Source organism: Amphiprion ocellaris, chromosome 13, assembly GCF_022539595.1.
Source record: "Amphiprion ocellaris isolate individual 3 ecotype Okinawa chromosome 13, ASM2253959v1, whole genome shotgun sequence".
Lineage (NCBI taxonomy): Eukaryota > Metazoa > Chordata > Actinopteri > Pomacentridae > Amphiprion > Amphiprion ocellaris.
The window spans coordinates 30,862,188-30,879,446 of NC_072778.1; the positions used below are offsets into that span (position 1 = coordinate 30,862,188).

Consider the following 17,259-nt stretch of genomic DNA (forward strand, 5'->3'; position numbering starts at 1 on the left):
GGTTAAATCCTGCACAGGTCATCAGTCAATCACAGGGCGAATGCTGCATTCAGATCGAGTTGGAGCTCAGAAATTTAACCTCTTGACACCCAAATTTATTTACAATTGAATAAAAAAATGTTTTTTTGTGTTTTTGCTTTCCAGGTGATGCTAAAATAAGTGAAGATTAGTTTATCTATTACACATAGAACATAGATACATAGATATATAATAATAATAACAGATCTATAATACTTAGGTCCCACTCCGACCAGAAACCAGTGCTTGATTCTGAGGTACGTATTGAATCTGCACAAACCGGCATTGGGGTAATGGATACGCTATCTCACTGCAGTCTGAATGAAAGTGGTATGATGCGAATTCGCGACAATAGGTATCAAGGGGTTAAAAATTGTAAAAACTGGTCTTGTTACAGCACAGATGTACAGACGGCAACAATGCAGAGGAGGACGAATGATGCGTATAAGAGGCATCATTCAAAATAATCCAGTATTATACCAAGTAGAACTGATATGAAATGACACAGAAAAGCTTCTGTCGTTCACTGTTTTACCCTTGTAGCTTAATGTTCACTTTTTAATGAGTTTCCAAGTTGGAGCTCCATAATTGTTTTGAGAAGGAGGTCAGAGACACATATAGAAAAACAATTGTATTCAAACCTGCAGCCAATTTAGGGTTCCCAGCCCATCTGACCAGAAGTCTTTTGAATGCTGGTAGAAATATGCAAACTCCAAACAAAAACACTGCAGCAGGTTGGCTCAGGTTTGCATTCAGGACCTGGTTGTCATGAAAAATGGCAGCGTTAGCCACCGAGCCACCTCGAACACCCACTCAGTCAGTCACAGGAATATAAATAACATCACTGCACATGTGCGTTCGCAGCTACAAGACGTGTTTGACTGCTGCACCTCACAGAGTTCAGCTTAGGTAACGGTAACAGTTATACCACAACAGACAGCACAGATATGGAAACACAAATTCATTTCACATATTGTTGTGTTTGGAATAATAATAGAAGGACGATAGGGAGGTGTTTTTGTTCTTGTACAGACAAATCACTTTATAAATAAAACGTTTGACAATCAGGATTTTACCACATTCTTTTAGAAGATATTTCATGTCAAAAAATGTCAAATTTCTGTATTTCTGTAATGCACCAGGTGATACAGTCCTTGCTAAAGGTAAAGCATGTTTATACTGGAAGTCAGAGGGCATTGTTGGATATGTAGGAAACCACAACAGAGTCAAAACTAAATTATTCATTCACAAACAGAATCCAGGCAAAAAATCAGTGAACGTTCTGCTTTAAAAACGATGATTTCATCACATTCAGCTCCCAGGAAACACTGATTTCACATTTCAGTCAACGGTATCTGGGTAATGTAGTCCTTCTTTACAAAAAGCCCCAACAATTAGCTGCCACTTGGTGTCGCCAGAGAGTAAAAAGGGGTCTAAGTGTGACAAAAACGCAACAAAGCAAAACCAGCATCACGGCCGCTGCCACTTCTCTACCTGTCGCTGTGAGGTGAGTCTCTCAGAGAGTCGTAGGAGTCCCCATACTGCATCCCCGGTCCGGATACGTCCGCACAGCCCCAGTGGGCGGCCCTCCTCGCCATGCATGCCGGGCTGCTGCACTTACTGGTTCCCACAGAGCTGGAGAGCCCACCTGACTGGCAGTCTGAGTTCATACTCTCAGTTCGCTCCATGCTCCACGTCTGCTCCTCGTGTCTGCAGGTGAGGAGTCACAGATAAACGTTATGACAGCACTGAGGAGGCAGCAGGATGCTGACGGTGAAATGAAAGCTGACCTGGAATAAATCAGAGCAAATGTTGGCATGTCTTTGTCAAATAAAGCAGCATAAAGCACCATCAAGTGATAATTTTAACAGGATGTTTGACTCGGTCTGTGGGATCTGTATCGGCTCTCAGTTTTATAGACCTGAAGCAACCCATGACCTCATGTCACCTCACACATAAAAACTATTCCACTGAGTTCCACAAGGTGAGGACACAGATTTTAAAACTGGGACAAAGAAAGCACTGCTTTTTGATCGATACTCCATCAGCAGATACCCAAAGTTGAGGTACTGGAATTGAGAGAAAAGGTGGATGTTGATGAAAACAGTTCATCAAATCACTCTGTTGTGTGGCTGAACTGTTAGAACTGTTGTTCCCATTGATGATCAACTATCGCCTAGGAGGCTAATGTTACTGCTTAATGTAGCTCCTGCTGTAGCGGTCAAAAGCCTGGCTACGTGGGTTATGTGCTAAAACTAAAGCTAGCTGGATTCATAGGGGTTAGCACGTATCAGATTTAGCAGTCACTACCACAGAAATAACTAGTCGTAGTGCTCAGTGTGTCCAAACAGCAACCTCCAGAAAATAGAGCTGATAGCAAAGTGCCAGAACTGCAAATGACCACTAGAGGCTGGCTGCTGAAGTAAGTCAAGCCCCATAGACCTCCATGTTAAAATGTGTAACTTTACAGCAGAAGTAAACACATTTACAGCCTGGTACAGCAAACGGTTTTGGTCTCTATGGAAAATTTCTTCATTAATGACAACTGTATGGGGGTGAATCTTTATGTAAGTCACCAGTTTAAATTGCATTACGGCATAAAATTATGCATAATTTATTGTTTTCACTGATAGGACACCTGTTTGCTACTTTTTGGATTAACTTGGAGTTAGGAGGAGTCAGGCTACCACTCCGAGGGTCAAAACCACACTTCAGGAAACCTGTCACAGTTGGTTCATCCATCTTTCAGTTTTACAGTTATGCACAGTGGCTGTTGCTACAATTGGAGGTCAGCTCTCCAATGATCAAGTTAATGCTGGTGGTGACACTTCATACAACATCTTTAAAATGTTATCTTTTTTTTTTAAGTGACTGATCAATCTGCCATGACTTTACAGTGCAAATCTCCTGCGTGATTCTACACTTTGTCACTCAGTTAACATCATTTTGATAACTGTATTTATATTGCAACTTTTTAAAGCAGAGTTTACAAAGTGCTGTACAGACAGGCCAAAAAAAGGAAGGTCTGTCCGGCAGAACAGAAAGAAAAAAGACCAGACAAGTAAAAGGAAAAGGGTTAAACATTGGAGAAGATTTACAAAATAAATCAATACAACAAATACCAATGGATATAAATAAATAATAAAAGCACAAATTAAATTACAAAACAGGACAAGCAGAATAATAGAAAAAAGCGGGTAAACACATAAACACAAGGGTATCTTATCTTGTTGTCTTAATACTTGTGGAGTTACTGTAACCTTGTATCACATTTTCTAAACCGGTTGAATTCAATGCACTGACAGTAAGTCAGGTTACCTCACTTCAGTGCATGTAACCCTTTATTTTTGTTCACTCTTACTGCAAAAAATGTATTTTATCTACCTTCTAATGTCAAACCACACAGGTAGTTCTGATATCAAACACTCTCTGGGATCCTCAATACAGTGAAGGTGAATTCAGCAGCAACACAAACATTTCTCTCCCTACAAGATCTTGTGCGTAGATAGATAAATAGCGACTGTAGGACTTCTTATGTTCCATTTACGTGCACATTCTGATGTCCGTGTGTGTGTCAGGTTCACCTGGAAGCATGTGAGGCAGTGGTAGAGTGGTGGGAGCGTGTCGACATCCGACTGCCTGCATAGTTGCCTGCACCTTCAGCTCCGTGGCTGATCACGCACTCTGTCGTGGGGACGCTCTTAGAGATGTACTGCCCAAAAAAACCCCACAAAAAATGTTTTACTTCACAAGAAATATGATATACAGACAACAGATACAAAACAGAGATAAATGTGAATCTCCATCTGAACATAAAAGGATGCTTCTTTGCCAGTTCGCTGTTTGTCTCCACTGTTGCTGTTATGCTGACTCATACCTATTATCTCTCCAACAGGATGGTAGGTGTTTTCTGGCCTCTCTTTAACATCTGTCGGCTACGTGGCACCACATTTCCCTGTGATGTCAGCGGATCACAGTTTTATTTACACAGATACTCCTGTGGAGGCAGAACTGCTCTGAAATAACTTTACTGCAGGAGTTTAATCAAAGTCCCAAAGCTGAACAAACTCAGTCACCAACCCTGAAGGACACGAACCAGCCGAGGCTTCATGTGACGCTTCCTCAGGTGAAGCCAACATCCAGTTATTACAGTCTTTTTACTTCTTCTGTTCCTACTTTAGCACTATTGAATATCTGAGAACATTCTGAGCATTTTGACACCAAATTACTATTTATAGAATGGCTATATTTAATTAGAAGCACTGATGTGTGTGTTTTTATTTGGGCAGATGCTGTAGGCTTTGACAGAGAGGAAAAATGTACTTTTATCTGATTGCTAGCTAATAGATGCTTGAAAATGAATTGCTATTGATATATTGTATTGCGCTGTGGAAACTAAAACAATATCACAGATGCAAAAAGTGTCTTTGGCAACTGCACTGTCTTTGGCACCAACTTCATACTTAACCAGAATCTCTGATTAAAAAAAACAAAACTAAATATGGTGAAAAATAATCTTGACTATTGTCTCTGCTTGAAGAGCATCCCCTTAGTCTGTCTGCAGTGACTGTTCTGGGTTTCTTTCTCAGCACGACCTCCAAATGACTTTATTCCAGAGTTACTGAGTTTACATCTAACCTTGAGTTGTGTGTCCCTGCCTCTGCTGTGCGTTTCTGCTGTTTGGACTCACATCAACCATAGGGATCTCCTCTGGACCGGGTCCGGGGTGGTTTGGCCCGTTGGCCAACATGCGGTTTGGCTGCTCCACACACTGATTCTGGTTTTGGTGTAGGTGTGTCTGCATCTTCTTCCTCTGCTTCCTGGAGAGGCGGTGATGAAGAAGCAATGAGTGATCTGGACAAAGTGTTCAACTGGAAACTGATATCTGTCGTCTGTCTCCTGCTGACACTTCACTCATCACATCATCATTTTATGGTCACAGCAATATTATCAAAACTCTGCAGGAATACCTACAAATTAAACATCTGTTCTTTTGTTGTATTTATACAGTAAAATACTCTGGATTAGAGTGGCAAAAGGGCTGTAGTCTGCAGGTCGACTGGTTGGTCATTGTCCTCTCATTTTAGTTACATTCATAAAGAAAAAACGCTGCATCAGTATCGTCCAGAAGTAATCTATTATAATTGCAGCAGGTGGAAAAAAGTAATTGTGAGTATCCTTACATTTTCCCAACCTTGAGCTGGTTCAACCTAATGTCGACTGCTAACTGACTTATTTAATGTTTGCTTAGAGTCGGCTACAAACTAACTGACATCATGTCAAAGAAGTTGTCGTCGTGGCTGCATTTCTTTCAAACTGATGACTAAAAAGTCAAGCCTGAACTTTGCAAACAGCAGTTTGTATATCACAACTCGGCAACAAACAGCAGACTATCTAAAAGCTATGTGTGTTTTATGCTAATAGTTTTCGTACAGTGATGATAAGTTGATATGGTTCCATTCTGAGAAATCACATGAATATGGCAGGTACATGCTGCTCTGCTTGGAAATCATAAGTTTATGCTGGTTATGCTGTGAATACTACCTTTTTATGTTTATTTATACTTTCTTTAAGCTATTATGGTTAGCAGGAAGGGTAAGGTATTTCAGTCGACCCAGGTTTTCTGTGGTTGACTACAGCCCTAATAAACAGATTCACTGTGAGTTGGAATCAGCTTTATGTGACTGGAGAACACAGCAAACCAGCTAACCAAAGCAATCAAACAGAATAATTAGCATTTAGCCAGTAGAGTGTGACAGTGAATCACAGCCTCCACAGCAATGAGAGAAACAAACATTGTTCTTTAAAATGACTGTACTCAAGTTCAGTTTTTGTCCTTGAATATTTCAAATTATGGCTACATTATACTTCAGGAATCTATGGTTTACTAGCAGTTTCGTCAAAGAGTAATTTCTCCTCTAAACATCTCAAATCTTTTTATTTAAATAACACAGAGGTAAAATATTTCATAAAAAAGCAAAGCCCAACTACCTTTTTCTTTCTCCATTAATCATCTGACAACCTTTTAGATTTATACTATGATCCTTTAGGGTGGATCAGAATATTAGTGGGGAAACATTGCAGTTAACTAGCTTACTGTACGTATTATAATTCTGGTTAACGCTGCCTTAACCAGCTGCACCAGTAAAATGCTGCTGACACAATGATGCACCAGTAACAACAACTTAATAATGTCAAATATAATAACACACTCTTAGAAGAAAAAGAGCCTCGAGGAACCTTTTGGAGATTACCACTGTGGAGGAACTGTTGGAGTTCGAAATGGTTCCTCAGAAAACTTCTTCAAGGAACCAAGTTACTGGGGTTTGGGGTTCTAATTTGAATGCATTAATATTATCATTAGTGTAGTTCTTTTTTTTTTAAAAATGTCTTGAACAATATAGTCTATGTTGCTAAATAAATTGGAGAGACTCCTTTTTCCATATATAGACAATCGTGAATTTTGACTTAAAAAGAAAGTATGTTTTTAATTGCTACTGATGAAAAAGCAGCATGATAATACCATCAGACTTGTTATTCTTTTATCATTAAGTGAACTAAACTGATAAGTTTGAAATTTTGCATTTTACACAAATACAACAAAACAGTTTAAGGTTTGATGATAAAATAAATAAAACAAGCTGTAAATGTAGGTGTAAAGCGTGCACCACTCCACAAAATAATTCTCCAAAACACCCTTTTGCGATATTAAAGGTTCCTATAGCAGCCTGTTTTCTGAACTGAGCCAGTAAATGTTCCTTCAGGAATATAAAATATCCCCAGAGTTCCTCGACGCTCTCCCAATTCTAAAAGACTGTATAAGTCACAGGGGACAATTTCTGCAGAACAAGTACTTTTAGTTGGACTCTAAGTGCATTTTGCCATAAAAACTTTCATATGATTCTTATTAGCGTTTGAACGCAGGACTTTGTTGTAATAGTACTTTTACTTAAGACAAAGATCTGAGTACTTCTTCTCCTGCTGCATCACAAGCAGAAGGGGTCGCTAATTACTATTGTTCTCTTTAACAGGAGGTTAATTTGAAGGTTTAGAGTCTCTTATAAATGGGGAATCATTTATCTTTCCTTCAAAGACATACTTGGTTTTGCAGTAGGCCACCACACAAACGATGCCAACCACTAACAATGCCACACAGATGCCTGTGATGGTCAGCACCCGCCTCTGGTAGAGCTCCTCAGCCTCTGTGGACGCAAACACAAACACACAACACACACACATGTTCGCATCATGCACGCACACATTCATGCATTGCAGACAACACACAGACACACACACACACATACAGCATGAGTGCTACTCCATTGAAGGCAACTACAGAAGCAGTTTTCTCACTAATGTGCTGCCATCATGTCCCCTGTGCTGACTGTACAACAACTCCTGCTCTATCTTCACACATGTCTTATACTAGTACTGCAGTAATACTACAACACAGAGGACTAACCCTACAGTGTAATGAAATATCATGATGGAAAGCAGAGCTGTAAACCTACGTCCTGACTTCCTGCTGTCCCTACACCAGTGTATTTACATGGCCATGGGGATGTGGTGCTACAGATGGAGCTGGAGGGGATCTGACTGCATGCCTGAGTGGATGAACCCACGAGAAAGACAAGTCGTCCCGATGGAAAAAATACAGAAATAAATAAGAAACACTGTTTAAAGTGTTAACGCCACAGTGGCCTGGGAGCGGGTTGAAAGTTTGGTATTCACAGAGCTCACCTTAACTGTCGCACGGTTGGTTGATTTTAGACTTCATTATATTTTTGTATGTAGAATATTTTTGTCTGAAGGTTTTTAGCGTATGCACTCTGTGTTAGTAACCTGGCTCCAGCTTTTTAACAAAATTTACCTCCTACTATAGGTGAATTTCATTAATTTGTAGTCTGTATTTGTCCATAAATGAACTTAACACCAAGCTGAAAAAAGTGTTTTGCTGTCCTGTGATGAGCAGAGGTTGATAGGTTACTTTTAAAATTGTATTTTAGCAACTTTGTCCAACGTAAACTACTGTTCAGAAGTTTGGGGTCACTTAGAAATGTTCTTATTTTTGAAATAAAAGCAGTTTTTCCAACAAAGATATCATTAAATTAATCAGAAATACAGTCTAGACATTGTTAATGTGGTAAATGACTATTATTTTTAATGGAATATCTCCATAGAGGTACAGAGGAACATTTCCAGCAACCATCATTCCTGTGTTCTAATGCTACATTGTGTTAGCTAATGGTGTTGAAAGGCTAATTGATGATTAGAAAACTCTTGTGCAGTTATGTTAGCACATGAATAAAAGTGGGAGTTTTCATGGAAAACATGAAATTGCCTGGATGACCCCAAACTTTTGAACAGTAGCGTATGTTTCAATATTAACTAAATGGCATCCTGATTTATGCTTTGAAAAAAATGTAATTTTATTTCAAAGAAGCGTTTTTTTTTAACCGAAATTTAAGACTGTGACATGGTAGGAGAGACTTCTAGTTATAAAGAGCACAAAGCCTGCATGAGGTCATGGTGGATAAAGGTATAAACCTGCAACTGCATCCTTTTATTTCACTCACTGTTTAGTTTAGGCACCAAAACTATGTGGATAGTTTTTAGGATGACAACTTCAAGTGAGAAGCTGGTCTAAATTTAGGCACCAAAATATTATAGTTTGAGTTAAAATACGACTCTTTCAAAAGATATTAGAAGCTTCTCCTTCATTTTCTGGGTTACCATGGCAACGAGTTCCGCTCCATCTAATATATGATCGGTTGGCAGAAAACAAGCGACAGTAACTACAGCATGAAATAGCAAAGATAGGTTGATTTGAAGCAGACAGACAACACATTGCCCTCAAAATGTAACTAAGACTGCTGTTTTGTTGGATAGGAACGCAATATTATAAAACGTCATTTTAGTTAGTTTTGTTTTTCCGTTCCTGACCATCACGTTTTTGTCAAATAATTGCAGCAGCATTACTGATAGAAACACAACATGAATTATCTTTGCAATTTTGCAGTGAAGCTGCCAATAAATGTATTGTAATATTGTGTAATTATGCAGTGAGTTATGAGTTTTGGCTACAGATAGTCTACAGTGTCCAAAAATAGACTGTCATCAAAGACGATTAACTTCCTCCTTTGTTCCTTTATTATTTATTATACTGTTGCTTTCTAATTCTTCAGACAACACTCCTGAATTTGAGACAATGTTTTTCTGACAGATTTGAACCACGTCCTTGACTTCTAACAGTTTTTCTGTGACGCTGTGTGAATCCTGTTTTTCTTTTGGTTAATTCACATTTGGAAGGGCCTCGCTGTGGCGTAACACTGTGTCAGAACGGCAAGCGCAACGACACAATGACAGAGGGAGCAACAGACAGAACAGAACATGAGGGGAAGAGGGTATGGAGGACTAAAAGTGCCAAAATTAAATAAATAAATACATCATTAAATAATTAATTAAATATGTCATTAATTAATTAAAATTGGAATTAAATATTTCATTAATTAATTAAAATTGGAATTAAATATTTCATTAATTAATTAAAATTGGAATGAAATACTTAAATGTGTTATTAAATAAATATATCATTAAATAATTAAATATGTCATTAATTAATTAAAATTGGCATTAAATATGTCATTAATTAATTAAAATTGGCATTAAATATGTCATTAATTAATTAAAATTGGAATTAAATACATAAATGTGTTATTAAATATGTCATTAATTTATTAAAATAACAATTATTTTAAGTAAAAAACATATTTCATTATTTCACTATTTAATTAATTATTTCATGGTCCTTGCGTTGCAGTGGATCATGAATTTATTTTATCTGTCAACCTCGCCCGTCAAAGTCGGTGGGCGGATCCTAACACCTGATTGGTTACCCTGCACATCAAGTCAAGGCAAATCGATTCCAGATAATGGATTGACGCAGAGCTTGTGAACACATTCCGATACACTGGGTGGCGCTATTCACCTCTACGTTGGTTTGGATACTCAATAAAACAAAACTTTATTAGCAACCGCTAAAGACTCGGTCCTCTTTCCCAAATGTTGATACATGCGGTGCAAGACAAATTTTCCTTTAGCATTTCCTTTAGCATCTACTCGGCGCGCCACGGCTCGTCTCGGTTTAGTTGTTTTTCCATTACATTGAGTACCACCTCATCGTGGGTTGAGTCGTCATAGCACGGTGGCCCGAAAGTCCCTTACCGTCATTTTTGTGCGACACAAACGCAATGCAACAATGTACATGGAGGCGATAGTACACCTGCTGCTCGGTCTGTGGCTTTCTGTCAGATTCAGAGTAACAGAAGAGTCGGAGAAAGCTGAGAGCGGCGAGTCGAAACACTCAAGAGACACACAGGAGAGTTTGGGAGGCGATACAGCAGTATCAAGCTGAAGACAAGAGGATATGAACTAGACGACATATGAGGGTAAGCTAATGCTAGTTCGCTAGCTATCGTGTATCAGTCCTGTGAACGACCCTGTAATGGCTGCAGTTTATCGCTATTAGGTATTAAACTATGTATGCTGTGTATGTGTTTCAGATGCTCTCTGATGAGACTTCATTGGATTTACCTGAAGCAGCAGCACATGAGCCTGCAGTAGCACAAGGTGTAGAGGAGGAGGACAGAGATGTACAGGATGCACTGATGCACTACGTGTCATGCAAAGTTATTCTTGTTATACTTCTGTTTTTCTGTCCCCGGACCGCTATTGTTTTCTTTAATGCAATTCTGACAATAAACTTTTGTAGATGTGTCTATGCTATTGTTTGTTTGTGAAGGTTAGCAAGATTAAATAAAAAATTAAACGCCAAAACATTAAAACAGCTGTTTTAAGAAAATTCCAGTTTGATAAATCAGTATTGCTTTGGTGTAATTCAGTCACCAGAATTATGAACCATAAAGGAGTTTGTGTTAAAACATGTTAAATCCCATTAAACACAAATACATTATTAGGGAATATAGAATTGTTTGGTTCAGACTGTTGACTCTTTTCCTACCAGTGTCTTAACAGACAAAATGAAAAGTTATGATGCAATCACATAAGTCACAAAATAGTTTATTAGTCAGCAGCAAAATCAAAACTATTTACAATGTGCAAAGTACAAACTGTGGTGGGCCTCTCCTACAGTGGAGGGCTAAAAGTAAAACTATATACAACTACAGGTGCTGGTCATATAATTAGAATATCATGAAAAAAGTTGTTCATTATTTCAGTAATTCCATTCAAAAAGTGAAACTTGTATATTATACTCATTCATTACACAGAGACTGATATATTTCAAATGTTTATTTCTCTTAACTTTGATGATTATACCTGAATACTAACAAAAATCTCAAATTTGGTATCTCTGAAAATTAGAATATTGTAGAAAGGTTCAATATTGAAGACACCTCTAATCAGCTAATTAACTCAAAACACCTGCAAAGGCCTTTAAATGGTCTCTCAGCCTAGTTCTGTAGGCTACACAATCATGGGGAAGACTACTGACCTGACAGTTGTCCAAAAGACAAGCTTTTTCGTGATATTCTAATTATATGACCAGCACTTGTAAATCTCAAGTCTATGGGAGGTGGACTCGCTCACACTCGCCGGCTGCCCACTGCCTACCCAGCTACCCCAGCACACCCAGGAATGACTGGTTGAAGGCAGTATTCTGGGCCATCTCCTCCCGCTGCAAGGCCGCTTCATTCTCTCTTGCCTCGCTGAGGAGCAACCAGATGTTCTCATCATGCTGGGCATGACTCCACTCCTCCTCAGCCTGCATCTCCACAAGTACGCTAGGAAGGTCCAGTTTTCTGTGGCCCTCTTTCCTCTTGCCTAGACCAAAGACAGAAAAGTGATCAGAGTCAGCTTTAATGGCCAAGTAAGTACACAATATACACGGAATTTGGTTTCGGCTGTTGGTGTCATCCTAGGAATATGGAAGAGAATAATAAAAAATAAACTATAGAAAGAGGAACAGGGAGGAAAAAGAAATAGTAGTAAAATAGAACACAATATAAACAGAAATGTACAGCTAGACTGGAATGTATGAACACATTAGCAAAATGGTAATTGCTATAAACACAGTAGTGGTGATTTTTGTGTACAGGGCTCTGTAGTCCAAATGTCCAGGGTGAGTGGGGCCTCTGATAATGTTTTCTGCAGTCCATACTATAGGTTGTAGTCTGTTTCTGTCCTGCTGTGTGGCTGATCCAGAGGTGCACAGGACAGATTGGATGACTGCAGTGTAGAACTGGATCAACAGCTCATGTGGCAGGCCATGTCTCCTCAGCTGTTGTAGGAAATACATCCTCTGCTGAGCCTTTTTCAGGAGGTCCTGAGAGATTGTAGTCCCCAGGAGCTGGAAGGACTCCACAGCTATGATGTGATGTGTTTAGCCACCCGTCCATCCATTTTCAATCATGATCATGTCTTTGATACTTTAATAAACTTCTGGCACTCTTCGCTTTAACCAAAGCACAAGCAGTAACTCCTCCACCACAAACAAAAACGACGTGGTGTGAACTTCATTTCATCCTGTGCACATTTTGGAGTTGCTAAGAAGAGCTGTGTTTTCTCATTTTTATGTATATTTTCATTCAGTTTCACAGCTACCTAGTGACTATAAGAAGAATGGTTGCAATACTACACTGCACCAGAACGTAAATTAATTAGAGTGACTTACTTGTTAAGTCAATGGAAAATAAATGCAGCTGCATGTGTTCTGTTTATGTGTCACTGCAGCTACATGTAGCTTTCATCAGGCGTTCCTGAGCTGGCTGCTGCACAGTTTGCATTTACACCTGCCTGAATTCTTGGTCGTTGGTCTCACTGTTCTGATCATGCTTGCAGGCATTTACACCTGTAGTAATAATAATAATGCGAAAATCAACCATGCTCTCTGTTTACCGTGTCTTACCGGTGATAAGACGGTGCTGTTGACAGGGTCGGTGTCCGAGCTAGTGCTGGAGAGGAGCTGCTGCTGGTGGTGGAGAGGAGACAGGGCAGCCGGGGGCTCCGCGACGGAGGTGGAGTAGGCTTCGCATGTGGAAAGGGATTCTTGAACAGAAATAAACACTCACTCTAAGTACAAGAAAAACACGGCATGCTGACTGAAGTATTAGCTTCTGAGAGCTAAACGTTAGAAACAGCAGCACGAAATACAAGCAGAGCACGGAGTTAGCGCCGATGGCTAACTAGCTATCTTATTGTCTGCTCCAGGAGACAACGACGTTACTTTCTAAAAATACTTGTTTGCTTAAAAGAAGCTTGCCACCAATGGAATAAATGATGTATAAGTTTCTTGAAGTCACAAAACACTCACCGTTCTCGAACGTCTCCAACAATGCAGCGGCTGAGTCTCCCTCCTGTTGCTCGCCGGTGCGGTGCCAGTAAATAGCTTCCATGAAACCTCTTCCAACACCTCCTGGTTGACCCACGCCGGCCGTTGTGGTCCTGGGTGGACCGATAGTCACTTTTGAGCTTTTTCAGCTTCTCCCTACACTGCTTCTGTCCTCTTTATATACAGTCTACTGTATATGTGAGCGGCCATCCGCTCAGAGACCTCCTGATAAACTTTCTCCGTCCAGCTCTCTCTGTATTCTTTGGTCCACCACCAAAGACAAAGTCTCGACCTCTTCATTCACCCACGGTACAGGTCTGGCTGTCACATTAAAATTATGAAGAACAGAGAGTTTCGTGAAGAGCAATGCACACCGTCGCTGTTTACAGTCATTTTTTAATGCAGGATTTTGTTTTCGTGCTGAAGTTGCTCTGTGTCGTCACTCCCTGTCCAATCAGTGGCCTGCACTATGTAAACGCCACATTATCGGCTCATCTCAGCTCGCTGGGAACCTCAGCCGAGAAGGTGCTGAAAATTAGTCCGTATGGAAACGCTCGCTAACAAAGATGAGACGAGCCGTACCGTGCCGAGTAGATGCTTGTGGAATCGCGGCTAAACAAAGACGAGCGGAGCCGTGCCGCGCCGAGTAGGTCCTAAAGGAAAAGCGCTCGACACTCCGAGCATCGCTGCAATTTGACAGGCTGGTAATCCACAAAGAACGTGATGTTCCAGAACTTCCCTCGGTATGCCAAACGCCCTGGTCCCTGTGTGTGCTCCTGTTGCACCCTGGTACCAGAAAACCGGCGGAGTACTTCCTCTAAATTTGCAGTCACTCTACGGTCAACATCTTGGTCGGAAAGTGCGGAAATAACTTCAACAACTTCAATAAATTCCTCTGCTTTACACGCTACATGCTCGCGGTCAGCAGGTCCTGCTTCCACATACTCTGCAAGGTCTAAAAGATCTCTCACCAACTCTCTAGAAAGTTCACAGCGACTCTCCCTCTACACAGCCACCATGTTTAGAAAGACTTCTACTTCCGGTTTCAAGGCAGACAAAAGCAGTGGATTAGACTAGATTCACGTTAGTCCCGCCCACGGACTTTGACGGGCGAGGTTGACAGATAAAATTAATTCATGATCCACTGCAACACAAGGACCATGAAATAATTAATTAAATCATGAAATAATGAAATATGTTTTTTACTTAAAATAATTGTTATTTTAATAAATTAATGACATATTTAATAACACATTTATGTATTTAATTCCAATTTTAATTAATTAATGACATATTTAATTCCAATTTTAACTAATTAATGACATATTTAATTATTTAATGATATATTTATTTAATAACACATTTAAGTATTTAATTCCAATTTTAATTAATTAATGACATATTTAATTCCAATTTTAATTAATTAATGAAATATTTAATTCCAATTTTAATTAATTAATGACATATTTAATTAATTATTTAATGATGTATTTATTTATTTAATTTTGGCACTTTTAGTCCTCCATAAGAGGGAGGGGATAAAAACAGGAAAAAAAGCAAAGGGGGTGAGGAAAGGGGGAGCACTTAGACAGAGGGAGAGAAAAAGGGGAACAGGGGCGTGTCCAGGAGGAAGCCTCGGGAGGAACCAAAGCCTGATCTGACTTTGTCCCTTTATCAACTAAATGGATTACGGAGGTCATTAGATTGTTAGTCACGGCCAAATTAAAGCCCCTGCAGGCTGGAATTACCTTTTAATTGTCCTGAAACTTTTTATCAGACAAATATTTGCCGCTGCTTACTGCTATCTATGTATCTAAATATGCTGCTTATGGTGAAGAGTTGGTTGAAAAACGGTTACTTAGCAGTCAAACTATCACCTTTCCCCCTCTCTGAAAAGCTCTAGACACGCCACTGAAGGGGAGGGAAGAGGGGGTGAGGAAGGGGAGTCTTTAAATAAAGGGCCTCTGTAGGGATTGACAGGCCTACGAGAGCCTCGGCCCGGCATTGTGTGCGTGTCACAGGGTACTGATACAGAAAGGCAAAGGGAAATGGGAAGGCGAGCTCCGCTGGCACAGTGGGACCAGCAGCAATCGTGATTTAGGACAGGCGAGCTCTCCACTCTGACACCGAGTCAATCAAGGGCATAATAATAAGGACAGACTACGTGGTCAGGCCTTTTGCTCGCTTTTGGCAACGCTTAGCAAAAATACTCGCAGCTTGCATGTTTTTATTCGACAGGCTGCTGAAGCCAATATGCACATTGCCAAAGCCCAGAGGACAAGCCAGGTTCTTGTATTTATCAATGATGTGAAGCCTTCTCTGATTTATTCTGGTGAGAGAAGGCAGCTTTGTGCTCTGATTTGGCGTCCGGATAAACATGATTTGTATCGTTGGGCCGTTACATTGCGCTTTAATTCACCTCTGCACTTTCTTTCATTAACGCATCCCTTCCCTGGTTGATTTGTCTCTTTCTCTGATGTCTACGTTTTCCAAATTTGTCAGAGTAAAAGAAGAATGCATGCAAAGAAGGGAAGGTTAGGAGTCTTAAAACCAGGTTAGTGGACAGGAGAAAAAAGAGGGACAGGTTGAGAGAGACCCAGTTGTTGGTTTTAGGAAGAAGATGGCACAATAATGTGTGACTGTGAGAGGATCTTGGCAAACCCTTTAAGCACAGCAAAATGAATAATAATGTTCCATACCCATAAATTCAATTCTGAGAAGCTCTGCCAGCGCAGAAAGTTGTCGTGGTAAAAAGAAAGAGACAGACAGGGTCAGGTGTAATGTCCACTTTGGAGCAGATATATTATTTCCATGTCCTGTATACGGTGAACCAGGATATAAGTTAATTAGTGCCATCAGTTGTGGTGATTGACACGAGTACCGTCCAGTAACAGACAGACAACTCAGACAGCCTCAGCTCTGTGACCCCCAGAAATGACAGGAAAAGAAAAACAAAACAGAAATCAAAAAGCGAAGGGAGAAAAATGAAGCAAAAAGGCAGAAGGAAAGAGAAAAACCAGCAGGCAGGAGAAGGCATGCAGAGACAGGAGACAGACGGACAAAGACGGCAAGACAAGAAGCCACATCACTTACTGCTATATTTACTAGACCTCATTTCTGGAGTAAAACAACATCGGACAGAAATACAACACAAAATTATAATTAAATAAAAGACGAAAGTAAAACAACAACAACAAGAAAACAAAAGATAAAAAAGCAGTGAGTTACTCTCCAACATAAAAACACAGTACAGTGGATGAGGCTGGCACAGCAAATGGGGGTGGGTGCAGCAACTCGTTTGACTAATGGCAGTTGTGTGCCTTCGTATCGATTACAGCATACCTCTTTCTATAGCACTTTGTCCCGCTACCGCAGCTACTATAACCCCTCATATAATTTACAGAGAAATCATCTCAGCATTCCCAATTTTCCATGGCTTTTGCATGCATTACAGGCCATAAAGAGAGGAGAAGTCAGCCAATCTCCTGCCCACCCTGACCGTAGCGGAGGGTGTCCCTTCACAATGCAAAAAGAAAAGCACAGACAGATTCCAGCGTGTGACGAAGCTTGATGATGGGGTCAAAAATAACATTACACACAGTAAATGGACACAAATCCTGCTCTTAAATTCGACATTATTCAGCATGAATACAACAGACAAACAGCAAAGCAGGACAAATGAAGGGACAGTGTTTAAACTCCTGGAAACAAGAAGAAGAGGGTAATTTCCATCCCTCAGTTGTACCTCGATGTGATTGCTTGGACAACAACATGAGAAAGGCAGTTGATTTCTGTGCAAAAGCATAGAAGAGTCTGCTAATTCTTTACTTTCTGATTGTGTTGGTAGTGACTGTCGCTGCCCATGCAATCACACAGGAGAGCCACAAAACACA

The 17,259-nt window shown here is 40.1% G+C and overlaps 1 protein-coding gene and 1 long non-coding RNA gene across 5 annotated transcripts in view; one reads left to right on the forward strand and one right to left on the reverse strand.

Moving 5' to 3' along the window:
- The window catches only part of nrg2b (neuregulin 2b), a 66,654-nt gene that overhangs the window by 5,868 nt on the left and 43,527 nt on the right, over positions 1 to 17,259 (reverse strand). For 2 of the 4 annotated variants that reach the window (XM_023268830.3, XM_023268828.3), the window contains exons 6-10: positions 16,066 to 16,089; positions 7,118 to 7,220; positions 4,709 to 4,838; positions 3,603 to 3,730; positions 1,513 to 1,728 (exon numbers count right to left, since the gene is read on the reverse strand). In XM_023268830.3, the coding sequence (XP_023124598.2) occupies positions 1,513 to 1,728; positions 3,603 to 3,730; positions 4,709 to 4,838; positions 7,118 to 7,220; positions 16,066 to 16,089 (601 nt within the window). Of the gene's footprint in view, positions 1 to 1,512; positions 1,729 to 3,602; positions 3,731 to 4,708; positions 4,839 to 7,117; positions 7,221 to 16,065; positions 16,090 to 16,459; positions 16,484 to 17,259 lie in introns of all 4 variants that reach the window. The other 2 variants (XM_035947516.2, XM_023268829.3) reach the window with 2 other exon arrangements.
- Positions 9,433 to 10,794, forward strand: LOC129350380 (uncharacterized). The gene is made up of 2 exons (XR_008603763.1): positions 9,433 to 10,466; positions 10,581 to 10,794. It is a non-coding gene; the product is annotated as an uncharacterized LOC129350380 (long non-coding RNA).